Here is a 26,321-nt window from a genome sequence, read left to right as displayed (position 1 = left end):
TGGGGACCCAGATGTCGGGACTCCACTATCAGTAAGGTATGGTAACATATGGCCATGGGTTAGCACCGTGTCTGATGTTGTAGGTGCTTCTCTTGTAAGGGGATTGTTTAGTGGAATAGAATGGAGTCGTTTTTATTGATCCATTTATCGGGTAATTGTAGATCGAGCTCGAAAAAATATTACAATGTAAAGATGCCTCTTTGTTATAATCTTCATTTTATTTCCATCTGCTATTTAATTCTTCACCTGCTTTATAAACTCTTCACACCCTCAGTACAGCTCAGTTGTGTTACCTGACAGCTGCCATTTTTGTACGGAAAGACAATCCGGACTAAAGGGGGTTTTACACAGGGCGATTATCAGGCAGAAGAGCGTTAATATAACGCTCGTTGCCGATAATTGCCCTGTGTAAAAAAAAAAAAAGGCAGCGATCAGCAGATGAACGAACAAACGCTCGCTCATCTGCTGGTTGTATCGTTTTAATAAAAGTTAGATATTATCGTTTTCGGCAGTACATCTCCCTGTGGTGATGATGATGTATGTGGACGAGCGATCGGAGTAACGACAGCTCGTCCCCCCCCCCCATCCATAGCTCTGTGTGACAGGATTAAACGAGCGCCAATCAACGATGTCTCGTTGATCGGCGCTGGTTGTCGGCCAGTGTAAAAGGGCCTTAACACAATGCGGACTTATTCACACATCGCAGCTTTGTCACTTTTTTTTTTTTTTCCCTACAAAAACAGCCGTTTGTACCCAAAAAAAATAATCTGCAAATTAAACGACATAAGTGCAATGTTTGAATTACCCCTTGTGGATGGGAATTTTACATGGAGTTTCTAATAATAATTTCTATGTATAAGTCATTCTAACATTGTTCTCTTCTTTCAGGGCTTCCTTGAAATTACTTACTTGTTTTATGGATTTTACACCATCGACTCTGTCACAGTTTACAATTTTAATTATAGTATTCCACTAGCCTATGTACTGGTCACGATTGTCTACCTGTTGTTGAGCATTTTCTGGATTGTAAAAAGGTAAAGTTGTTATTTTTTTCATTTGTTTGTGTTTGTATAAAAGATTCACTTCATTCACACCTCAGAAATTCTGGGTCACATTCGAAATAAAAAAATCCGCCTTTTGGAGCTACTTAAAGAGGCTCTGTCACCAGATGATCAAATCCCTATCTCCTATTGCATGTGATCGGCGCTGCAATGTAGATAACAGTAACTTTTTTTTTTTTTTTTTGAAAAACGATCATTTTTGGCCAAGTTATGAGCTATTTAATATTTATGCAAATGAGCCTTTCTAATGGACAACTGGGCGTGTTTTCTCTTATTTCCAACTGGGCGTGTATTGTGTTTGTAACATCTGGGCGTGTTTACTTGTTTTACTAGCTGGGCGTTGTGAATAGAAGTGTGTGATGCTGACATATGATGCTGACAAACACTTCTATTCACAACGCCCAGCTAGTAAAACAAGTAAACACGCCCAGATGTTATACACACAATACACGCCCAGTTGGAAATAAAAGAAAACACTCCCAGTTGTCAATTAGAAAGGCTCATTTGCATAAATATAAAATTGTTCATAACTTGGCCAAAAATGATCGTTTTAAAAAAATAAAAAAAAAACGTTACTGTTATCTACATTGCAGCGCCGATCACATGCAGTAGGAGATATGGATTTGATCATCTGGTGACAGAGCCTCTTTAAAAGGCTATTCCCATAATCCACATTTATCCCCTATCCACAGGATTAGAGATGAGCGAACCGGGACAACCGAACCCGGTTTCGGTCCGAACATCGTGAAAAGTTCGGTTCGCAGTGAATCCGAACTTCACCGGGTTCGGCCGAACACGTTTTGACCGAACCCGGCTTATGATTCACTGATTTTCCGGTACGCGACATCAGGAGATAGTCACTGTCCAGGGTGCTGAAAGAGTTAAGCGATCGGCATTAACTGTTTCATCACCCTGGACAGTGACTTCCGATCACAAGATACATCATTGTGTAAAAAAAAAAAATAGAAGTTCCTACTTACCATAACTCCGTGCTTCTTCCTCCAGTCCGACCTCCCGGGATGATGATTCAGTCCAAGTGACCGCTGCAGCCAATCACAGGCCGATCACAGACTGCAGCGAATCCCAGGCTGCAGCGGTCACATGGACTGCCGCGTCATCCAGGGATGTCGGGCCGGATGTCGAGAGGGACGCGTCACCAAGGCAACGGCCGGGAGGAAGAAGCAGGAAGTTCTCGGTAAGTACGAATGTCTTTTTCTTCTTTTTTTTTTTACAGTTTGCTCTATATTGTGATCGGAATTCACTGTCCAGGGTGCTGAAAGAGTTACTGCCGATCAGTTAACTCTTTAAGCACCCTGGACAGTGACTATTTACGGACGTCGCCTAGCAACGCTGCCGTAATGCCGGGTGCACACGTAGCCACCCGTCATTACGGGAGCTCCATACATGATTTATTATGGGCTTTCTTGAATTACAGGTTCGGTCCGAACTAGTTCGGTCCGAATCGAACTTTTTCAAGACATTCGGCGAACCAGCCGAACCGAACTTTCATAAGTTCGCTCATCTCTACACAGGATGTGTCCGTGAAGGAGAACCGTTATCTGGTGATAGTTCACATTTGGTAGCATTTACCTCCGTTTTTGGCTTTTTAGTAATGTTATCGTGAAGTGTGTGGTGACTATAATTCATGGTCCTCCACTGGTCAGTGAAGTTTGTTTCTATTCACTTTCTCGGTTATAATTTGATCGAAGGGCCTGTTCACACAGCGTGTATTTGACGAAAAACACGTAAGAAACGCATGGTTTAAGCTTCCTATTGACATCAATGAGAAAGCGCGACATTCGTGCATACGATGCGTCTTTTTACGCCCACATGTTTAAAACACGCGTTGCGTAAAAAAAGTCAGGTAAATTCTTTGGCGCCTAATACGCGAGTAATTCTCAGTCAATTGAGAAAGTGCTCACAAAACGTGTCAAATGCCTGTAGTTTAAGAAGCGCTTTACAAAAACACTAGAGTATTTGACACATTTACACGTCCGTTTTTTTGAGCGCCGTGTGAACAAGGCCTAACGAAAATCTGGGCGGTAGAGACCCTTGCTGTTTTACTGTGAGACTTGGAGTGTGGAGCTTACAGTATATAAACAATGGCGCAACATCTTGGGCCTCTGGTATACAGAGGAAAATAATAACTACTCTATCTGGCTCTTGACTTTTTTTTTTTGTCTTTGCACGTTTTTCCAGGGCTGTAGAAGGCTTTAAACATAGCCTTGTGCATGATGAAGAAAGATTTCAGAGCTTCTGCAATAAAATATTTGCTGGCTGGGATTTCTGCATTAAGGACCAGTACTATGCTCGTCTGAAGCACAGCAGTCTGCTGCACGAGTTGCAGGTGAGTTACCTGTAGCCATAGAGTCTCTTAATGATTTTTATTTTTTTTGTGTTTTATGTCATGCAAGGGCTGGTATGAGTCAAACCTGTTTTTATGACTACTTAAGCGACCATAGAAAAGCCTCCTGCGTGACCTTCAAGGAGCAACAACTAATGAAAAGGAAGCTGTATCCATTTCTAACCTTTTTATAGGTAGTGGGTATAAAGAATTTAGCTTTTAAAGGGTAACTAAACTTTCAGAAAACTTCTGACATGTCATAGTGACATGTCGGCAGTTTTGACCGGTGGGGTCCGAGCAGCGATAACCCCACCGATCGCTAAAATGAAGCGGCAAAAGGGCTCGGTGAGCGCTGAGCCGCTTGGTTTCTGAATGGCTTTTCTCGGAAAGCCGAGCGGCCATAAACTGTCTATTGAAGTTTTCTGAAAGTTTTTAGTTAACCTTTAATGCTTGACGTACACGGGTCAATTTGCCCTCCGTTGGATCAGGGTTCTGAGATTTTCCACTTTCGGATTGCTGGCCACTAAAAGGCTATACGTTGCAATAAAGCTGCAGTAATCGGAATGGTTTGTAAAACTGCAATTCCAATTGTTGCAAATTCTGTTTGTGTGTAATGCTGAGCAATGTTTTTCTCATAATTGTAGCATCTAATCCGTAATGCTTGTAAGAAGTGTCTGAGGAAATGGTGAGCTAGTCCTCAATCTGCAGAAAAGACCAAATCTGTGCTGCTGAAATTATAACTGGACACTACTGAGCTAGTCAGCTTTCATGCGGTCCTAAAAATCATCATTGTCGGCAGCACATCTTGTGTAAACGGGAGGTGCTGCCGACAATGATACAAACTGTATAGGGACGTGCGATTTTGTTCATCCCCGTACAGTTCAATAATTCCTCAATGCAAATGGAGCTAAATGCGCCGACCTACGTGCTACATGATAGATTGGCGCCCGTTTACCAGTAAAAGGGCCCTTACTTAAAAGCTATGTAAACCTTTTGAAGACTTTGCTTTAATAAAAAAAAAAAAAAAAAATGTATTATAGAAATTGTATTATAGAAAGTTAACTTTTTAAGATACAGCTGCTTTGTATCCTGTTTACAGAGCAGCTATATCTTGTGCAGAAGCCTGAATCTGTCAGGTCAGCGGGACTGACTGTTTCGATGACTACGGGTCTTGTGTATCTCTGACCCGCAGGATCCGCCTTTTATCGATCACATCTATGTTATGAACTTATGTGATCGATAAGTCTTCAAATACATAGCCTTTTAAAGTTAGAAACTATTGTTTTATATCTTAGTTGAAAAGAGCAGTTGGTTTAATAAATGGCTTCCTTAAAGAGGCTCTGTCACCAGTTTATAACTGCCCTATCTTCTAAATAATCTAATAGGCGCTTTAATGTAGATAAGTAATGTTGTGTTTTTTTGTTTTTTTTAAAAAAAGTGGCCGTTTTTTTACTCTTGACCAAGTGGGCGTAGTAAAGAGCAGTGTATGACGCTGACCAATCACCGTCATACACTTTTCTCTTCATGTCCAGCTTAATTCACAGCATCGGCTGGAGGCAATGTCCGGTCATTCTCCCGTCGCTTGTGTGAAGGAACTATGGGAGTGACAGCACAGCGTGATCTCGCGAGATCATGCTGTGCTGTGGATTAAGCTGGATATGAATGAAGTGAAGTGTATGACGCTGATTGGTCAGCGTCACACTGCTCTTTTCTACGCCCACTTGTTCAAGTGTAAAAAACCGCCCACTTGGGCATTAAGAACAAATTTGACCTAAGGATAGGTAGGTCATCGATGTAAATCCCTAGAAAACCGCTTTAATTCTACATTTTCCAACTATCCATCCTGTAAATGTCTTGCCAAAAAGGGGAGCAAATCTCATGAGATAATAGCCAGAAAACCTTCCCTGCATTCTTCTGATGCGATCCACCCTCAAAGTGTAAGGTCCTCACACAGACTGGTAATCCTCCCTGTTGCTGTGTAGGAAGTACTTATGGCTGCCGGGGCTAAAAGTTCCTGACACCAATTTTTGGGGCTGCTTTAAGCTCTGGAAACTGAGTTCTTTGGCATGTAGAGACCATGTAACCCATCACATATAAAAAGAAGACCCAAAGTAAGAAATGTAAATTGGTTGAGGGCGGCAGGCAGCAATACTCCAGGTTTCTTTGTTTTTTTTTTCCAGATTTTGACAGTATATTTATCCAACTTGAAATATTTGTCGGAAATTTGTCCTCCCTACAACCGTTACCATTGAGGCCATGTACGAATCGAAATCCAGTTTGCACAATAGCAGTTCTTTGCTTAGTCTGAGCAGTAATTTAACTCGTGACAAAAATAATAAAAAAAATAAAATCCTAGATCTATAGAAGTCCATTGTATAAGTTACCGTCAAGACAATGTTTAACGATCACCATAGAATCTCTTCAGGAACGCTACTCTAAAATGATAGACGTATTTAAAGACGTGTGTATTGTTTGTTTTCTCACAGACGGATTTGGCGGAAGAAAGATTGCGGCACAGGAAGCGGAAGCGAACGCAGAGAGAAACGATTAGAATTTATTCCTTGAGGTTTTTCTTGAACGTTATTGTCATTGCCGTTTTGAGTTGCTGCTTCTATGCAATCTACTTGGCTACAGCCTATTCACAAGAAAATAGCAACGCTGTGAGTATCCATCCGTAAGCTCCAGGTGCTGCTGTTGAGAGATAGGGGGCCATGTTTCCTGCTGTGATTAGAGAGATAGAGGTCACGTGACTAACGCCATGCTTAGTACTATTCATGTTGCCCACGTATGCATCAGCCTGGTCCAATTCATAAGCCATTTAACTGTGCAGAGACGGGTTTATTACAATGGTATGTGAACTTCATTAGAAAATTGTATGGCTTCCTATTCTATAAACAAATTTAAAAAAATTAATACCACATTAGGTAACTAATGAAGCTTTAATTAAAATGTCATTACATTGTACATCATAAGGAGAAAATATTATCTTCACATTCGTACGGTATTTGATACATATCGTGTCTATAGAGGTGTAGTGACCAATTTTCCTTCATTCTCTCGCCACGTTGCTTGGGATGATCACTCGGGGACTAGACCTAGATCGCAGTCTTGACATCAGAAGGCCGAATCATGGGCTGATGATTGAAACAGTCCTGCGTACAATTTGGGATCACCACCGCTACAATTGTTTTAACATGTCAGATTCATTTCAGTGATGGTGGCAGAAAATGAAAATTATTTAAGTGGATCATATTATAGCCAGTAAACTCATCCATAGAACATTACAGATCATCTGTTAACCGAGATCTATTTACAAAATGTTCAGAATGCTTTTTAAAGGGGTTGTCCAGAATTAGAAAAATTGTCTTTTCTGTTCCAGAAGCAGCGCCACAATTGTCCTATAGGTTGTTTCTGGTATTGCAGCTCAGCCACATTCATGTGACAGATTTTCATAGGTGGGGTAGGACTTTTAATATCTTGAAAGGTACACTATGATTTCCAAAAGGTCACAATGACTACTTAATATGTATGAAAATGAGACCTTACGGCTTGACATGTCATCTGAGAAACACGTTTATCTATTATTGTATCTGGCAACATAGGATCACAAAATGCAATGCTGTCAAGCAAGTTATGGTTCAAGTGAGAAGTTTGTTGCAAATTGTAGCTCTCTGGCAAAGAATAACTGTAGTGTTGAAGAAACCCGCATGTAAAGTAAATGGGCAAATGATTTCCGCGCTGCAAATCTGCAGTGGTTTACAGTACAGTGCTTTTGGATAGAGCTTTTAAAACATCCACAAAAATCAGGGCACATTCTGTCGTAGATATGCCACATCGGATTTGAGTCTTTGCAATGCAAAGGGTAAAATCCACAACAAAATCTGCCACGTCTCGACTTAAATTAGCTATATAATAAAATAATGCGTAGGAGTTTTTTTGAAAGCTGTTCAGGCCTTCTTAAGAATGAAAGGGATTGTCCAGTTTCAGCAAATTTGATATTTTTGTGTCTAATTACAAGTTATACAATTTTCCAGAATACTTTGTGCATTAATTCCTCATGGTTTTCAAGATCTCTGCTTGTTATTCAGTAGGAACATTCATGGTTTACTTCCAGTGGATAAAATTCTGTCCATGGTCATGTGACGGACACACAGGTGCTCCGCTCGTTACAGTGTGTGTATCAGAGCTGTTTTCTAATGAGTCGTGCACCTGTTTGTCCATCACATGACCATGGACAGAATTGTATCCACGAAGTAAACAATGAATGTTCCTACTGGATAACAACAATCAGAGATCTTAAAAACCGTGACAAATTATTGCAGAAAGTACATTGGAGATTTGTATAACTTGTAATTATACAAAAAATATATTAATTTTCTGAAACTGGACAACCCATTTAACTCTTTAGTAGGGTCCTCTTGTGTGCTCTGCTAGGTCTGCCTTTTATGCAGTCAACCAAGTGCTCACGATAATTTGAGGACCCGTGGGCACACGTTGCCTAGTTTCAGTTGGAGTTAAATAGAGGTGCCAGGTGCACTTGCTACTAATTATTTTCATCTTAACATCAAAGTCCACACAAAATTAAATGTTGCCTCAAGGGAAATGGGTCTGTTAGTCCTCTTGGTAAACTGCAAGGTTTCCATAATTTGCTCATCTGCGGGTACAACCTGGATTAGGCTCCGTTCTCTGCGTTTCCGACCCTCTGTAATTCAGTGTAACTTCTGACTACTGTACAGAATCAAAGTTGTAATTCTGATTTTATTACTAATGCCTGTGGTTGTTAAGGCTACATGAGAGATGGTGAACAGCCAAACAGATGTGCAGCAGTGAGCAAATGACAGTCCTGGATTCAGTTTATCGGAGTCAGATCTCAATGTACAGCACAAAGTCAGACATTACAACGTCCGGAGATGGGCAAAAGGTGGTCCAACAAAGTGTTAAGTAGGTACTCAGAATAAAATGTCCGTATGTGTATTTAGTACTGGCCATACGTAGTTAATCCCATGCTCCTGCTGCATGACAAAAGACCCCATCACTTTACTACTTTCTCATCATCATAAAAGACACCAATGTACGATCGGCAGATGTCTGACCGATGTAACCCCTGCCGATCACTAGGAAGAAGTTGCCGTGTTTCTAGAAAGTGCCATGTCCCTTTGTCTCGTGTTCGCTCCACTCTTCTCTTTCCGGACATCCAGCCAGGAACAAAGTGCAACTAAATATTACTATAGAATCTGTGTGAATATATTTTCACTTATTTCAAAGTAAATACAACTTCTAAGCCTAAAATATAATTGACTCTTCAAGCCCCTATTGTCAATAGCATCTTGCAAGGATGGTCTCTGTAACCCTGTATGACAACTGAAGTTGTGCTTTCTATATCAAATACAATGATGATTTGCACCCAGTCATCCGGGTGAGACGCCATTAACGTGTTCTGTTTCTAGATGAGCACTCAGAAGGATGACCGTCTGAGCCTGCTGGTGGAGTATCTTCCGTCTATTGTAATCACCATTGCCAACTTTATCACTCCCATCATCTTTGAAAATATAGTACGATATGAAGACTATTCTCCAGCATTTGAGATCCGCTTTACACTTATTAGGTTAGTAAAACTCTGTGTTCTGATGTGACACCAGTGATATGACTACTTACTTCTGATGTTAATGGTGGACTTCACCAGCCTTAAGCATTCCAGACTATTGTCACTTACCGGCTCTCGGCGGCTCCCTGTTCTGTGTCCGCTCCTCTGTACTGGACGGCATCCCATGCCGCTGGCTGTCACCTTCTCGCTTGGCGCCTGGGTCCTAGTTCCCACACGCTGGTTCCTGCTTTCTTAAAGGGCCATTGCGCGCCAGAAATTCTTACCTAGCTATCCCTGGCTATTTTAGGTCCTTCTCCTTCCTTGTTTGGCAAAACAATTTAGCTCCATAGTGTTCTTTAGTGTCCCTAATGTATATATCTTGTTGTTGGATTCCCGTGTATTGACCGCTGCTTGTTTGTTTCCTGACCTTCCGTGCCTGCCGCCTGCCCTGACCATTTGCTCACCAGACCTCACTACACCAGTTACATCAGCCATCACCAAGGGAGACTACATTGCGGTAGCGTCCTAGGCTTCCCCTGCAGCAAAGTACAGATCCCTGTACAGTGGTTAAAAGGTGAAGACCAGGGGTTCCTTTAGACTCTGCTCCCCAGAGTAGCCCCATGTCAAATCCAATGGTGACAATGTGAGCTCACATCGCCTCCTTCTGGCCCAGTGACCGTTCATTCCATGGGCTTTCGTAACTACTATAACAACATATGTATTGTTATGACATATTTGTGATAGGCTTCAGTCAAAAAACAATATAAATATATTTAGTTAAAAACTAAAACCTTTCCTTGTTCCTCTAATACAAGTTCCATGATCTTGACTTCTAGGTGCGTGTTTGTCCGGTTGGCCAGCATTGCTGTATTGCTTGTCTCTTTATGGACTAAAATTACTTCCTGTTCAAGCGAGACTTGCCGGCGTTGTGGATACAACTATGAAGACTATCCAGTAAGTCATTTCCTTGAGCCACATAGTGTGCAGTGCAATTAAAGGGGCTCTCCGAGATATAACATTGATGGCCTATCTCCAGTATATGCCATCAATGAATGATTGGAGGTGGTCCGACTGCTGGGATTATAGATACAGTGCTGCATATGTCCAGGGGCTTTGTTTGGTATTGCAGTTCAGCCTTATTCATTTCAATGGGGTTGAGGTAGAATATCAGATACAGCATATGAAAGAGAGTGGTGTTGTGCATGGCAAATCTATGAAGAGGTCACAGCCCCACTGATCACACACTGAAGGTATATACTAGGGATATATCATGAATGTTATATCTCGGAGAACCCCTGTAACTTTTCTGTATTCTATTTATATATTTAGAATTTCACGTTTTGGCCAAGTTCAGAATTCTATCTGGATTGAGACGCAGATTCCACATATAAATCATTTTCGAGTCTGCTTGTAACGCATGTGAATTTTTTTTACCCGTTTTACACGCTCCGTAAAAAATATCTTCAAGGAATGCGCTGCAGATTTTGAAATCTGCAGCATCTTCATTATTAACGCGAATTCCATGCTGAAAGCCGCAGAACAGCTTCATTGAATTACAAAGGGGTTAACTTGCGCGCGGATCTGCTGACCAATCCACGGCAGAAAGCAGAGTGTCAGCTGCAAAATTCTGCCATGGATTTTCTGAAGACACCACGCCGTACATGTGAACACAGCCTTCATCATCTTAACAAGGATCCGTCAACAGCTTCACGTCATAACCAAGTATTATCTACTGTCACTGAGATTAAATGACTGACGTAAGGGAGACCATCCTAAACATACCTGGCGGCATGACTTCAAATTCACAAATATGCGGGCATGTATTAATGTTGTACTTGTGCTTATACTGTTATTTTTCTCTTTTTGTACAGTGTTGGGAAACCAGGGTTGGACAAGAAATGTACAAGCTGATGATCTTTGACTTTTTAATAATTCTGGCAGTGACCATATTTGTTGAATTTCCAAGAAAGTAAGTGTTTTTTTACTAGTTCTCTTTTTCATACAGTGGTCTTAAAATTGCTCTGCTTAGTCACTTAAAAATGTATTTAAGATGGCCATACACTTTAGTATGGCTGTCGGAAGAAAAGTTGGTGGACTCTGAAAACATCTAGAACAACCTAAGGCACTGGCTTATCATGCCACAGAGCCCCTTCTTCCAGAAACCCAGCCCGTGCTGAACTCCTGCAGGCGAGATTCTCTGTCTGATATGCGTCGCCCATGAAAGATGCAGTGACTGACAACTCGAAATCTGTGTCTGACATCAATTACTTAAACGGGAAAACAGCTGTGGCTTAAGTCGCGGCTGCTTCCTTGCTAGTTTTCAACTGTACCCACGTCCGAAGTATGCAAATACAATTGAAGGTGTCTATCACTGGCCCGGGCCACGTCCACCTTGTGCCTGTGCCTAGTGATATCCGCGAGAGCTACGCTGTTTTCTGATTACATGGCCGGAAGTTACAAGTGGCAGCAGGAAATTAGAAAGGTAGAACGGGGTTTAGGGTGCCCTGTTCTAGAGATGGGTGTTGGTGCCAGAGGTGGGATCCGCATCTATCTAACATATCCTGTCCACATCTATCTAACATATCCTGTCCGTATCTATCTAACATATCCTGTCCGCATCTATCTAACATATCCTGTGGATGTGCCATAATTGTCCCTGATGGGAAAACCCCTTTCAAGGCCTTTTTCACACGGCAATGTTTTTGGCCAGTATTTTGCTTCAGTATTTGTATGCTAAAGCCAGGAGTGGCATCTACACAGAAAAAAAGTACAATGGAAAGATTTGGACCTCCACAGTGTCTTGACCCACTACTGTCTTTTGGCTTACAAATACTGACCCAAAATTCCAAGTCTGAGCTTCTTGTGCTTAACTGGCGTTCTTGATCTCTTAGGTTGCTGGTGACAAATTGGTCGTGGAAACCATTTCTGTGGTGGGGTCAGCAGGAATTTGAGATTCCTCAGAATGTACTGGAGTTGGTTTACGGACAAACAATCTGCTGGATCGGCGCTTTCTATTCCCCACTTCTTCCAGCTATAGCAACCATAAAATATTTTATCATATTTTATATCAAAAAGGTAAGTGATAAACTTCGGAGGAACATTATGGTTATGTACAATATACCACTTTTTAGGACTCGGCGCAGAGAGCGGCTGAGCATTCTCTTTTTAACCCCTTTAACGGTGATGAGTTTTTGTTTTTTTGCGCAATGACTTCTTGAATTATTTTATTTTATCGTTCTTTTTCGCCAGATTACTTTGATGGAAAATTGCAGACCACCTACTAGACCTTTCCGTGCTTCCAGTTCCAAATTCTTTTTCCTGGTGATATTACTGATTGGCCTCATCCTTTCCTGCATCCCTGTGGGTGTTGGAATAGCACAGTAAGTAGGACCATGCCTCAAACTTCAACACCTGCACAGAAAGACCTATTGGAAACCAAATTCATGTCTTTGTTTCAACCTGCAGGATACCGGCTTCTAAAGCATGTGGCCCCTTTATTAACTACAATACCTCCTGGCAAATTATACCAAATACTGTGGAAAAGTTTCCGGAAGGCCTGAAGAAGACGATTTATGTCCTTTCATCAGAGTCTTTTGCAGTTCCATTTTTCCTGGTGACTTGGTGAGTCTTTTGAAGCCTTATGATTTGTGTTTTATATACATATATATATATATATATATACATATATATATATTTTCCGTACATGCAGAAGAAAAACAAAAGTTGATCTTCTTTGCATTGGAATAGTGTTTCCTAAACGAAATGTCAGATTATTGAACATTAAAGAGACGGAGAGGAGGGGGGACTTGTGTCATCCAAAGATGCACCCCTAGTGTCAGGCCCTGCTCTAGGCATAACAAAGTGTATCCGTTTTGACTGGAATATTCCTTCTAACCCTTTCGGGACCAAACAAATTTTTGTTTTTATGCTTTTTTGTGTTTTCCTCCCTGCTTTGAAAAAGTCCCAATTTTTTTTTTCCTTTTTTCGTTGACAGGCAGGGATTAATTTTTTCGGGACAAATTGTACTAACTAATGGTACTATTTAATATTATGTGTGATGTTCTCGGAAGATGGAAAAAAACTGGGATTCGGAAATTTTTGCCTTTTTTCTGCTACCTCGTTCAACTTATTCGAAAAATATTTTAATACTTCGGGCGTTTTAGTATGACGGAATACCTAATATGTTTTATTTTTTATTTTTGTGTGATCTAGGGAAAGGGGGTGGTTTTTTGGGTTTTTTTTTTTGTTTTTTTTTTATAAAAAAAAAAATTATATTTTTTAATGTTTTTTTGTATGGTTTAAAAAAAAAAATATATATAACTTTTTTTATTTCTATTTTTTAGCCCCCCTAGGGGGCTTGAACCTGCGGTCATTAGATCGCTTATGCCATAGATTGCAATCTCACAATATTGCAGTCTATGGCAAAATTAGTGCATTGCTATTGAGACCTGCCACAGGCAGGTCTCAATAGTAATCTTCCTATAACAGGGCTAGGAGCGTTCACAAGGCTCCCACCTGCTAAAGGAGTACACCGGCTCCTGCAATCTTGCTACGCGGCAGCCTGTGACCGGCCCGGAAGTGGAAGGGGCAGTAAAAACCCCTCAGATGACGGTGGTCACATCTTTCCCGACGTAAATCGGCATATGAACGACAGGAAGGGGTTACGGAGAGAATCACGCATGTTGTTTTGATGCAGTTTATTTTTAAGCCAAAGCCAGGAGTGGATGCAAATGAGAGGAGAAATAGAAGTTTTCTTCTATACATGTCATTTTTTTTATCCACTTCTGTCTTTTTAAAAAGCTTTAAAATGGCATGTGTGAATCTAACCTAGAGGCGTTTTCTAGGATTTATGGTTTTATAGCGGATCTGTTAGCATACTCTACTGCCCTATGTATGGGGGGGGGGGGTTAGATCCATTCTACTATTAGCCCAAATGACACAGAAAAATATTGTTCGGTATGGCTAATAGGAGCTCTCAAGGTATACAGCAGACGCCTAGTTATGGCTACTATATAACGGTGTGCTCTATGTTCTTTAATACCAACTATTTGACAAATTACACACTTTTTTTTTTTTTTTTTGCGGTTTTGGCTAATAGCTGAGCGTACCTGTCCCCATACATAGGGCGGTCTAATATGATGACAGATCTGCTATAAAACAACCTCAGAAACTTGTAGGCAACTTCAAATACAGGGTCAACCACCGGATCCTCATAACAGTGACAGCCACTTGACCCCATGGCAGTGATGATGAAAAAAATACCTTGACAAGTGCAGTCTATGGGTGGAATAATAATAATATAACCACTGTGCCTGGTCTGGTGGGTGGATGACTGTAAGCCCTGCACAACCTCTCCTCCTCCTCTCCACCCTCTCATGGAGAATGAGCTGCATCCCCCTACCCACATTTTCAAACAATGATGGAAAGTGCAGCATCAGACAGGGCAGTCCTGTTGTAATGGCATCTTTACAACAGTGAGAACTTTGCAAGAATGGCTTAGGGTGGTATGCCCTCCGATCTCCCGCTGCCGATGCAAATTTTGGTGGGGGTGAGGTCAGTCTTTTGTGACCGTGTCACTTTATTGATTGAATTCTTCTTCTGTCCCTGGCTGCTGGTATTCTGTGGTCCAGTGTTCTGACTAGTCCCCAGTGGCATCTTGTCCATAAAGATGTTACATCACGTGATCAGTTCGTCCAATGGCTGTCATGAGACGTTACATCCCTATGGACACAACCTAGTATAGCAGTTGTGGAGGACAAAGGAAGAATTTGATTAGTCAATGTGGTCTAAAAAAAAATGCCTGTTCTTTCTCTGCAGCTTGGTCATGTTCTATTTCATCGCACTGGCTGGTGCCCATAAGAAAGTGGTGGAGCAGTTGCAGGAACAGCTGGCCATGGTAAGATTTGGATATCCATTGCTGTAACTTTAGTAACCTGTGGTGTGCGGTTCGTTATACAGTTTAGCTAAGTAGTTGTCTGTGTTTTTGATCTTTTAGGAAAGCAGAGACAAAATGTTCCTAATCCGACGCCTGACGGAGGCTCACAGCATCCCCCTCTAGCAGCGTTCTGGGCACTGACCCCTAACAAAACTGTTACTACTGGTACAAGAAGCCACAATACTCCGTGGCCAAAGAAAGCACTTTATAAACTGCAGGTGAAAGTGTTTATTAATATGGAACAACCACATTATTAAGGCGTAGGCTGTTTATGTATTTTAGCATCAAAACTGCGTTCAACTCTTTCCATCACATAATGTTTTATTTATTTTACATTGTAAATATTTACTTATAAAACGTTAACTATAAGCTCTATATTGTACGTATACTGCCTGTGCAGTACAACCCAAATGGAATAGCTGGAAGCTTTAAAGGGGTTTCCACTTTGAACAATGCCTTTTTGTTAGTAGATAAGACGATCAGATGGTGTCCTGCTGCTGGGACCCCAGTGATCAGCTGTAATCTGTGGTGGAACCCAGCACTAAGTGTTAATATATCCTGCAGCGCCACCGTAGGGAAAATTAAGCATTACTCGTTTCTCATCTAAATCAATGGGCTGTCTGTAATGCACAGATGTGCCGGGTCCTCCGGAGGAAGAGAAACTCTTTGTAGCCGCACTTCACTGTATTTAGTAGATTGGGGGGGGGGGCCTCCTCTATTAACTCCAAATTCCTTAATAGGGTATTTGAAAGTGGGTTTTCTAAACTAAACAACCCCTTTTAACGGCACCTGAAGTGTACATCATCTTACATTTTTAGTCTTTCTATGGAAATATTTTAAGTGCTTGTCCTTTTTTATGCAATTTACTTTACCATTACTTTTTTTTTTTTACTATTAAGAACTACTGAATTGACTGCCATATAAATCAACAAGGTCTATAAACAGTCAACCTGCAGGTCCATTGGTTCACTACAGACTACTGTAAAATGCAGTGAATAGGCGGCTGTGGGAATGGTATTCTGCAGGTACTCAGTGCGTTTAGCTATTGAATGCCACGCACCGTCTCCTCCAAGGAAGTCATTAAAGAGGATCAGTCCGTTCTGCTGGCGCGTCTGTTTCAGATAATCTATGTATTTCCCATTAAATCACAATTCTGTAGCATCTTTTCTTAAAACTCGCTGTTGTCATTCCTCTGTTATACCTCCTTGAAATGTATGAATAAATTGACGATGGGTGTTACAATTCCCCTTGTCAATAAGGTGCGCCGCTACATAGTCTGACGCGGTCAGCACCAATTGGATAATGTCAATTTATACGGTTGGGTTCACATTTTAGCATTTGTCGTGTTTTTAAGCATGTGCTTTTTTGTTTTGGTAGATAAACTCCTCAATGGGAGTTTGTGAACCAAAACAAAGTAATGCATGCTAAAAATCGCAACAAAAAAGCCTTAGTTTGTCAGTTAATATATTTCCAGGAGAAATAACGGCACAATGCAGCATTCTGATATGAGATTGTTTTAGTAAATACTTGTATACCCCATAAAGAAAACAGACTTGTCCGGAGAGCTGACCGCTCCTCGTAAAGCTGGCTGCGCACCGCCCAATTCAACAGCCGGCTCATAAGGGGGGTTGAAAACTGCTTTTCACTTCACATGGAGACTTTTGTATGTAGGACGATTTCAATGCGGTACTCGTGAAATGGAAAGGATTGTGGCCATTGCTCATTACACACCAGCACAATCTGTGCGACCTCTGATGGTGCAAAGAAGGTCTGAGGACAGGCAGATGTCATGGTCATTGAGATACCTCCCTGTCTATAACATCCCTTAGGCGAGACCTACACCACCAGTGGCGTTTGTTCTCCTGCGCAGCTCTTTGAGAAATTTGTTATTTTTGTCTTGAAGAACCGACCAACGTTAAAAAGGAACATGCTTACCAGTGGGTCAAGACGTTCCGTGACTTTCTGACAGTCTCCTAAAAAGGTAGACAACGGCACTCCATCTCCTGTGTGTCCCATCAACCTCTAGCTGGAAACTAACAGAGAAGTGGGGCTTCGCTTGCCTGGTCTCCACTGCAGACAAAAGTTGGGAAGGGTCCTAAGAAAGCAGCCAAAACCTCATCCTTTCCCGACACTTCTTGTTTTACAACTAGCACTGGAGAAGGGCCTCGGTTTTGCCTCTAACTTAATTTAATAGCCGAGCTGGCAATATGTGAACGGCCTGGTATTCGATTCATTTCACTGATCTGTGGCTTACAATCTAATCTGCCTTTGTTACGGATTTCCCATTTGACTGAGAATATTTAGCTTTAACTAGTTTGTCTCAATTACAGGGAAGTATACATTTGTGTCTTCTTGGCACTTTGTCGGTTATGCTGTGTTTTTTTTTTTTTTTGTTTTTTTTCTCTATGTTCCTGATATATGTAATACGTTACTATGTTTTACAATAAAGTAACGGTGAAAGCCAATTTGCACAAGATAATAGAACACTGGAAGTCAAGCATAAGCAATTATTACAGACTTTTTCTCTTCGAGGAGGGGGGGGTTGTCTTTTTAAAGTTGTTCTGTATACAATTTTGTTATGTCTTTTCGTTTATTGCCTTGCATCACTAAAATAAGTTTTAAAAAAAATTATATATATATATATATCTATCTCAAATCAATACTCATGATGCCTGCCAAAGAACACTATTGTTAAGGTCAAGAAATAAAATGTATTTGATACTGTCACCGTTGTCGTTTTCTTATGTAAAGTAGGATATTAATAATCCCCCAAAAAAATGGTTTCATGGGGCTGTACCACCAGAAGAATATTTTTTAAAGGAGTTGTCATTTTGGTATAGAGGGGGATCCTCCACTTGGGACCCCCTTCTGTTATCGAGTTTGGAGAACTGCTGCAGTGCGCTCTCTGCTCTGAAGGACTTGCCACTACAATGCATTACATGGTCACCCGCTGAATTGAAGGGCCGCATGGATCGTCGGGATCGTGATGGGATCTTTCTTTTGAGGAGGGCATCTCTTGTTGAGACAGATGCTTTTAATGATGATAATTCTTACAAAGCTGATATTTCCGGAAAATGTAAAATTCTGTTGTAGCCGAAAGTAAATATCACCGATGAACAACTAAAATCCATTAGCAAACAAATCAGATTCCAAGGTTTTGTGTTTTTTTTTTTTTCCATTGAAGACTATAAAATAAAAGTGATGCCACTAGGGTACAATATTTAGAGCTGCCACCAGCTAGGGAGCCGGGGCAGGACACCAGAGAGCACTGATCTAATGCATAGCTGAGACTGATATAATTTTGCTAGCCATATATTACTCAAATATGTAGTGATAGGGGGCACTATTTTACTAAAGTATTAATAGGACTAAAATGGATTGTAATAGGAGCAGTAATATATATTTTATATATATATATATATATATATATATATATATATTATACATACCTGGGACAATGAACTATTTACATGTACACCACCGTATACCTTATTTACTGATTTTACAGAATTTCATCCTTTTACTTGGCCTGAACTTTCCAAAGAGCAATGTCCAAAACGGTCTTGGACTTTTTATCTGAAATTTCCATTTTTGCACCATTGTCCAGAAGCATCTTTATAGTTTTTGGATTTCCTTTTTGTACAGCGTAATGTAACGCAGTCTTCCCAAACTTGTCCTGCTGGTCTATGTTCACCAATCCAATAATTGTATCAAAGAGCACCTAATATTATAAAGTAGAAAAAAACGAGGTTATTCAGATAAAGTGCGATAGCATGAAATATCACTAAATGTCGGCACAATGGCTTTCTGCTGGGCCCCATAACATGCTTCTGTGGTACGTCACAAAACTCGATATGCTTAGTGCTGCAACAAAAATGAAGTGCTACCTTTTAGATTAAGGCCTCTGCGACACTGTACTATGGAGCCATAGACACACTGTGTGCCGTTGTATTGTGCCTCCATACAGTACCATATTACAGGGGTATTCTACAGGGGGGAATAGGCATACAGTGGCTTATTATTAGAGCCTATATGTGAGTGACATTTGCAGGGATCTTGCTAAATGTTAGTGAATAGAATCATTCTTCCAGAGATTGAAAGACCGCCTTGACCATGTACTCCTCACACAGCTGAAATTTGTTACATTGTGTCAGTGCACAAACAAAGTCTCTGAACATGGCAGCAATTATGTGAGAGGGTAAAGATTGAGATGGGTTTTCCGCCTAGAGATGTTGAAAATAGTAAGGATGTCAAACAGTCTATAAGAAAGTTGCAGACCTCTTCATTTTCTAGTGATTAAAGGCTATGGAAAGCTTTTGAACTTTTTATATATGTATATAAAAAAAATTATTTTTTAAACTGTATTTTAGTGTAACTAACTTTTTTTTATTTAAAAAAAATTGTTCTACTTTTTCAGGTACCGCTTCTATCTTGCGCTAAATCTAGGTCTGCGGGACTGACTGCTTTGATGACAGTGAGAACTTCGTATCTGTCACGCAGGAGCCACCGGTTATCGATCACATCTAATTCCGAAACTTAGATGTGATCTTTATTAGCTGGATCCTGCGTTTTAGAAACACGCAGGACCCAATGTCAATGAAGCAGGCAGTCGTGCTGCTGATCTGGTTTCAGCGCAATATACTTATTTTTAGATAGAAGCTGTAAAAACATCTTTTAATAAAAACAAATTACAAAGTTGCACTAAACACTAAGGGCACGTTCAGACATGGTGAAATTGTTGTGGAATTTCGCTGCGGACAGTCCACAGTGGAATTTGGCAGCAGCTGTTTTTACCATTTCTATACATTTTTAGGAAATGTCAACTGTAGCGAATTTTCCGGGACTGTGCAGAATTTAGAGACCGTCTTGGAAAATTACTACAGGGAGGGTGTGTGTGGCATCATCTACATCGGGGTCGTGTGGCATCTCCTACAGTGAGGCTGTGACATCTACATCGTGGCTGTGAAATGTCAAATTAAATTCATCAGTTTTTTTTTAACCGCCATTAAAAACTGACAGACGAACTGGAAATGGATAAAAATTTGGAGACCCACTGATGCAAAACAGCCATAGAAAAATGACCGTTGATCAGTTTTTAATGGCAATTTTTTTTCACTGTCGTGTGCATGTAGCATTTGGCCTCATGCACACGACTGTAGAAGGGTGCCCGGGCCGTGATTTGTGGCTCGGATAGCTGCGGTGTCACCCGCCAATCACGGGCCGTGTACATTAATTTCAACGAGCCTGGACCGCAAAATGCGGCCGTAATAAGACATGTCCAATCTTTTTGCGGTCCAGGCTCCCGGGCAGTGCACGGACCGTGGAAACCAGGGTCGTGTGCATGGGCCCATTGAAATGAATGGGGCCACAATTCACCCGCAGAATTGCGGGCGCAAAAATACGTTTGTGTGCATGGGGCCTTATAGTGGACAAAACTATCCCTGAACACATCAGAACATGTGGTCCGCTTGACAAGAAAGTGATGTAGCTGTTAGGCAACGCAAGGTACCACCGCTTCTAGGGTACATTAGGGGACGTTACAAGAAGAGAAACTAATACAAGGAATACACCATACTATATGTATGCACTGGGGTTAGGCTAATATGTGCCTATATATTTCTGAAATCTACTCCGATGTCTTTGTACCTGACAAATACTTGGATTCTCCTGTGCAGCCGCATGATGTAACAGCGTTTTCCCTTCTTCATCTGTTATGCTGAAAATTTTGATGACAAATTAAATGTGATCAAACCATTTCAAGAAACTACGTTGCCATGCGTGGTAAGCCGACATTGTAACCTTAGCTGGAAGATGTCTTCAGCCGTGAGGTTTCTTTAACAATTTGGGTATGTTCACACAGCCTATTTTCGGATGTTTTTCGGGGCGTATACGCCAGAAAAATCAGAAGCAGAACGCCTCCAAACATCTGCCCATTGATTGCAATGGAAAAACGTCATTCTGTTCCGATGGGCTGTTTTTTTACGCGGCCGTTTTGAAAAAAAATGCGTAAAAAAACAGCCGTGAAAAAGAAGTGCAGGTCACTTCTTGGGATGTTTTTGGAACTGTTTTTCATAGACTATTGAAAACCGCTCAAAAAAACTCTGCGAAAATCATGAGTGGCTTAAAAAACGTCTGAAAATCAGGAGCTGTTTTCCTTTGAAAACCGCTCCGTATTTTCAGACGTTTTTGAGTTTGCGTGTGAACATACCCTTAACCATTTAATTGCCAAGGATTTACTGTATCTAATACGTCATGGATCTAAAAGCTTATATAAAATACAAGGGGTAGAGATTAAAACTTGGTGTATATTAAAGCCCAGAATCTTATCTTTCAAATGATCCAAGTTCTAGGTGCAATATTTTGGGCATTGCACTTATTAGAGGTCAAAGAACAGGATGAAAAGTAAGGGTGAGGTTAAGGTGCAGCTGAAAGATCACAGCCCATTAAGGGGGTTTTACATTGGACGATTATCGGGCAGACAAGAGTTCAGAGAATGCTCGTTGCCGATAATTGCCCTGTATAAATGGGAACGATCATCTGCTGGTCATATCATTTTAAAAATCTGAAATATCGTTGTCGGCAGCACATGTGTAAACAGGGAAACGCGCTGTCGACACGATGGTAATGTATGTGGACGAGCGATCGGAGTAACGACCGCTCGTCCCCATCCATAGCTCTGTTTGACAGGAGCAAACGAGCGCCGATCAACAATGCCCCGTTGATCGGCGCTCGCTGCATCGGTCGGTGCAAAAGGGCCTTTACTGTCATGTGTCCCCCTGTAAATCCTCCAGTGACTCCATGTGGTGATAAAGGAACTTTTCTTCATGTTACCACCCCTCCTACCAATGACAGGACGTGTGGTCACTGATAAATTTAAGGGGATTTTATTTATTTTTTTACAAATCTGATCACTCCCTGCACCTAATCATTTATCGACGATGTCACATGGATGATTACTGCCACCTAGGCCTTTATTATTAGTAAAGGTGTTTTGTGTCAGACTTCGGTCAGACTTGGCTACAAACGTGCATTTTTCACAAGTTAGATTTAGCAAAGGTGGCAAAATTGCATGAAGGTGCCCATGAGTGTAATATGTTGGTTTGCATTTTCACAATAAACTGGGTGTCTACTTTCAAACATATAGATGGGTATGGTGGTATGATATATTTTTAATTTAATAATTCAGGTTTCAATGTAGGGCTGGTCAATTATGGCCTAAATCAAAATCGTGATTAATTGAACATGTAACCTCGATTATGATTGAATGATTAATTAGGCCACACCCCTTTTTACATGTCACACACCCTATTCGCATGCTACGCCATTTAATTAATATTGATCCCCCGAGACTGCTGTATACTACTGTATATAATATACCCCCTGACACTCCCCCCACACAGTATATTGCCCCATAGTGCTCTCCACACAGTATAATTCCCCATAGCTGCCCCCACACAACATAATGCCCCAATAACGGCCTCTACACAGTATAATGCCCCCATAGCTGCCCCCAGATTATAATGCCCCCAATAGCTGCCACCACACAGTATAATGCCCCCTATAACTGTCCTCCACACGTATAATGCTCCCCATAATTGCCCTCCACACAGTACAATGCCCCCCATAACTGCCCTCCCCACAGTATAATGCCCCTATAGCTGCATCTACATAGTTGAATGCCCTCATAACTGACTTCCACGCAGTATAATGCCCCCATAGCTGCACCACACACAGTATAATGCTCCCATAGCTGCACAACACACAGTATAAAGTCCCCTATAGCTACCTCCACACTGTATAATGCCCCCACAGCTGCCCCCAGTAGTCCCTGATAAAAATAATAATCTACATACTCGCCTAATCTCATTCCAATGACGAGTGAAGGCGATCCCTCTGCTCATCTGGTCTGTGTAGCTTGGTGATACATAGTGAATAGTAGAGCAGGGAGCTTACGGTCTCCTGCTCTACCATTGTATTTAACTGTATCTACGTCCTGAAGATGCAGATACAGTTTAAAATTGGGAGAAAATAATTTATAAAACCGAAATTCGCACAAGATAATGTCTATGGATTGCGCTGAATTTCGAATAAAGTGTAGTTAAACGTTTGATAAACGTCTGACATGTCAAAGTGACATATCAGAAGTTTGGATTGGTGGGGGTCCGAGCACTGAGACCCCACCAATCGCTAGAACGAAGCAGCTGAAGCGCTCGTGCGAGCACTCAGCCGTTTCGTGTCTGTTCGACTTTTTCCGGAATGCCGATGTATCGGAGTACGGGCTCATAGACTTTCTATTGAGTCCGTACACTGATACATTTATTTCCGGAAAAAGCCGAAAGGACACTAAGCGGCTGAGCGTTCACACGAACACTTCAGCTGCTTCGTTCTAGGTATTCTCAATGCTCGGACCCCCACCAATCCAAACTTCTGACATGTCACTATGACATGTCAGAAGTTTGTCAAACGTTTAGCTGCACTTTAACTGCCCAGCCCTATTTTAAAGTGTATGCAAAGTCAATAAAATTTCCCGGCAGCCTTTCAATGTAGTAAACCAGGATATACCTTGGTAAAAAGAAATGGGACTGGCACATCATCCTAAGCGTTGTATCATCTTGGTTGTGTATTGCAGCTACTGAGCACTGAAAAATATTTTCACTGCAAGACTCCACTCTTCTCTGTCTACGAATTTGATGCTTGGATATTTTCTAGTGTAAAGAAACACAAAAAACAATAAGGTTTGATTTGTTTACCAACACGACAAATTATCATACAAAACATTTCTAAAATAGAAACGGTGGAGCAATCGGCTGCTTCGGCTTCTGTCATCCCCGGCGATAACAGCCGAAGCCACATCTAGGCATACATTGTAGCGGCCACTGCAGAGAAATGTGGTATTACATGGCGGCCATTCAAATTAGTTTGCGTCCATGTAATACATGGACGCTCTGAGTCCACCGGAGCGGGATTACATATAGATTTCTGCAATGTATATGCATTCAAAAATTCAGATCCCCTGCAGCCAGTATGGTGGCTTGTTGATTTATTGTGGTCTTCAGAGTAGATGACCACCAGAACTGACAGCTTGTGCATACTCAGTGCACGGCTCTTTCTGGAATGTCTAGGCTTAGTTTACACAGACTTTTTTGATGCTCAAAATCACATCTGGATTGGCCCCAAAAAAAAGCCCCAAATCTCCCCCCATTCATTTCAATAAGAGGCAAAGGCTTGTTTTTTTTGACCGCTCTCGAAAAAAAAAAGCAGCGGGCCTTATCTTCGAGTGCTTTCTGCCTCTGAATCTCCATTGACATCAATCTGAGGCGAAAACAAAAGTGCTGTTTGTTTGAAGCGTTTTTAGGCGCGGTTTTTACATTTGCTTAATGTGTTTTTTGTTTTTTTTTAAACGTGTAAAAAAAAAAGCATATAAAACGCTGGCATTTCTGGCAAAATCTGCCTCAAAAATTCTGTAGCAATTTTGAGCCAGATTTTATCTGCCTGACGAAAACCTCTGTGTGAACTAAACCTTACAGAGAATTACTATGTTCAATGCAGGTGGGGGTCACGTGAGGACTGTAATAAACTCTGTAGACAAGGAGTCTGGATAAGATGACCTATTTATGCAGCGCCATTTTGTCCATAAAGCTGCCCTGCACTATTTTATGATAACTATTTATTGCATTCATGAGAAATGTAACTTACTGTACTTGATCAATGACTATCTATGGAGTACCTGAGCGCCCTGCTATAGGCAGTTCAGGATAGCCCTATGACATACCATCACATCAGCATTATATTCTTCCTGACCATATTTTGGTCCTTTGCATAAAACATCAGATTTGGAAGAGGAGTCGGAATCATCATCTTCAGACAGACTTAGATCTAGTGATGTATCCGAAAAGATGTATTCCTCATCTAGCGTAGAGTCCGTCTCATAGCTGCTGTGCTTTCCACATGAACAGCTGTAGCCAGAAGTCTTCATGTCTTTACCATCTAGTGGAGAGCACAACTTCTCATAGTCATTGATGTCGGCTTGGTCTACTTGAACTTTATTGATGTCATCATCTGCTCCGTGATGATCAGCTCTTGTTTCTTCACGATTCTTCTCATTGTAAAAAGGCTGAGAGTCCGTTGAGCCAGAATTTATATTATTCCCAGAATCTAAGAGAAGTTCTTGTAGTATGGCAAGTTCTGAAGCTTCATCACCAGTATTGATATATTTTTGGTTTTCACCAGAACTCTGTGACCCAATGTTTCCCCCCTCCGAGAATACTCTTTTGATTCTTGACATTCCACCAGTAGAACCCTCTGGTGTAGATCTCTTGGGACATCCATTGACTTGAACAATAATTGAGGACTCATTGTTTTCGAGAGCGAAGAACACATAGCTGGCTGGACTGCTTGCTCTTCTGTATTTCGGAGGCTGTATATTATTCTGCATTGTCAGATCTCTGTCTGAACTTGTATTACTAGATGTTACATCATCCATGTGGTTCTCACCAAGTAGAGGTTGGTCCTTGCTACCATCTGAAGTTATAATGATCGACCGTTTCCCCACCATTGAAGTGACCTGATCAGCTTTCTCTCTGATCGTTTTAGTTTTCCCTGAAGATACTAGAAATATGGCTTTCTTAGAGCTAGGAATGCTCTGAGGTCTTCTCTCTGATGAACCATATTTTCTTATCAAAGTTCTTGTCTTTAGTGATGCGTTTCCTTCAGCTGTTCTTGGTGACTGGGTCGACATATTGTTATTTATCTTATAACGATCTAAATTTTTGTTCTCTTTCTTAACATTTTGTACTTTTCCATCTTGTGTGTGTGGATACTCAACTTTCTTAGATGTCACCAGACAGGACGTGATCTTGCTTTGTTGAGGTTTAGTCATGAGTGGTCTAGAAATATATTTTTTCATCTGACAATTTTTGGAATCTGAAAATACAGAACTTGTTACAAAATAAAATGTTTTTTTTACACAGGTATATACGTAATACTTATCTACAATGATTCCGCAAGGGAGCATTATTGATTGAAAGGAGAGCGAAGAAAAGGTGAGAGGGAACAGGTATAGGCTGGCGGAAAGACCAGACCATAGGATGAGGGTTAGATGCCAGTGGCTGCATAGCCCAGGAAGGTCCACTTTTTGCAACTCAAATTATTATAATTTTTTTATTGCTCAAATGAATCTAAGATAAAAATGAAGAAACTTTACATATACAATATTGCAAAAAAAGGAAACTTTTTACTGCTCAACGACACTGCAAAGTGAGTCCAACGTGTAGTTTATATGAACAAGAGTTCCAGTGGGTAGCGATAGACAATCTACGAACCAGTGTAGGTATAAATGGTACCGATTGTACTAGTGGTTCCACAAGTATGCAGTCGATAAATCGACATCTTCCAATC

General features: G+C 41.0%; 2 protein-coding genes across 4 annotated transcripts in view; one reads left to right on the top strand and one right to left on the bottom strand.

Annotated features, from left to right (window-relative positions):
* Positions 1-17,651, top strand: part of TMC7 (transmembrane channel like 7) — a 42,280-nt gene extending 24,629 nt beyond the window's left edge. Inside the window, exons 6-16 of the mRNA XM_075830181.1 lie at positions 889-1,034; positions 3,261-3,408; positions 5,892-6,065; positions 8,853-9,010; positions 9,826-9,943; positions 10,861-10,958; positions 11,881-12,064; positions 12,239-12,369; positions 12,455-12,610; positions 14,807-14,885; positions 14,985-17,651. Of these exons, the coding sequence (XP_075686296.1) occupies positions 889-1,034; positions 3,261-3,408; positions 5,892-6,065; positions 8,853-9,010; positions 9,826-9,943; positions 10,861-10,958; positions 11,881-12,064; positions 12,239-12,369; positions 12,455-12,610; positions 14,807-14,885; positions 14,985-15,047 (1,455 nt within the window). The 3' untranslated portion in view covers positions 15,048-17,651. The remainder of the gene's footprint in view (positions 1-888; positions 1,035-3,260; positions 3,409-5,891; positions 6,066-8,852; positions 9,011-9,825; positions 9,944-10,860; positions 10,959-11,880; positions 12,065-12,238; positions 12,370-12,454; positions 12,611-14,806; positions 14,886-14,984) is intronic.
* LOC142655703 (uncharacterized) overlaps positions 15,142-26,321 on the bottom strand; it is a 22,785-nt gene continuing 11,605 nt past the window's right edge. For all 3 annotated transcript variants that reach the window (XM_075830178.1, XM_075830179.1, XM_075830180.1), the window contains 4 exons: positions 24,697-25,847; positions 23,487-23,629; positions 20,571-20,640; positions 15,142-18,645 (listed from right to left, as the gene is read on the bottom strand). In XM_075830178.1, the coding sequence (XP_075686293.1) occupies positions 18,445-18,645; positions 20,571-20,640; positions 23,487-23,629; positions 24,697-25,847 (1,565 nt within the window). In that variant the 3' untranslated portion in view covers positions 15,142-18,444. The remainder of the gene's footprint in view (positions 18,646-20,570; positions 20,641-23,486; positions 23,630-24,696; positions 25,848-26,321) is intronic.

This window comes from Rhinoderma darwinii, chromosome 6, assembly GCF_050947455.1.
Source record: "Rhinoderma darwinii isolate aRhiDar2 chromosome 6, aRhiDar2.hap1, whole genome shotgun sequence".
NCBI lineage: Eukaryota > Metazoa > Chordata > Amphibia > Anura > Rhinodermatidae > Rhinoderma > Rhinoderma darwinii.
Note: the sequence above shows the minus strand (reverse complement) of the source record. Positions and strands in the feature narration are given on the sequence as shown.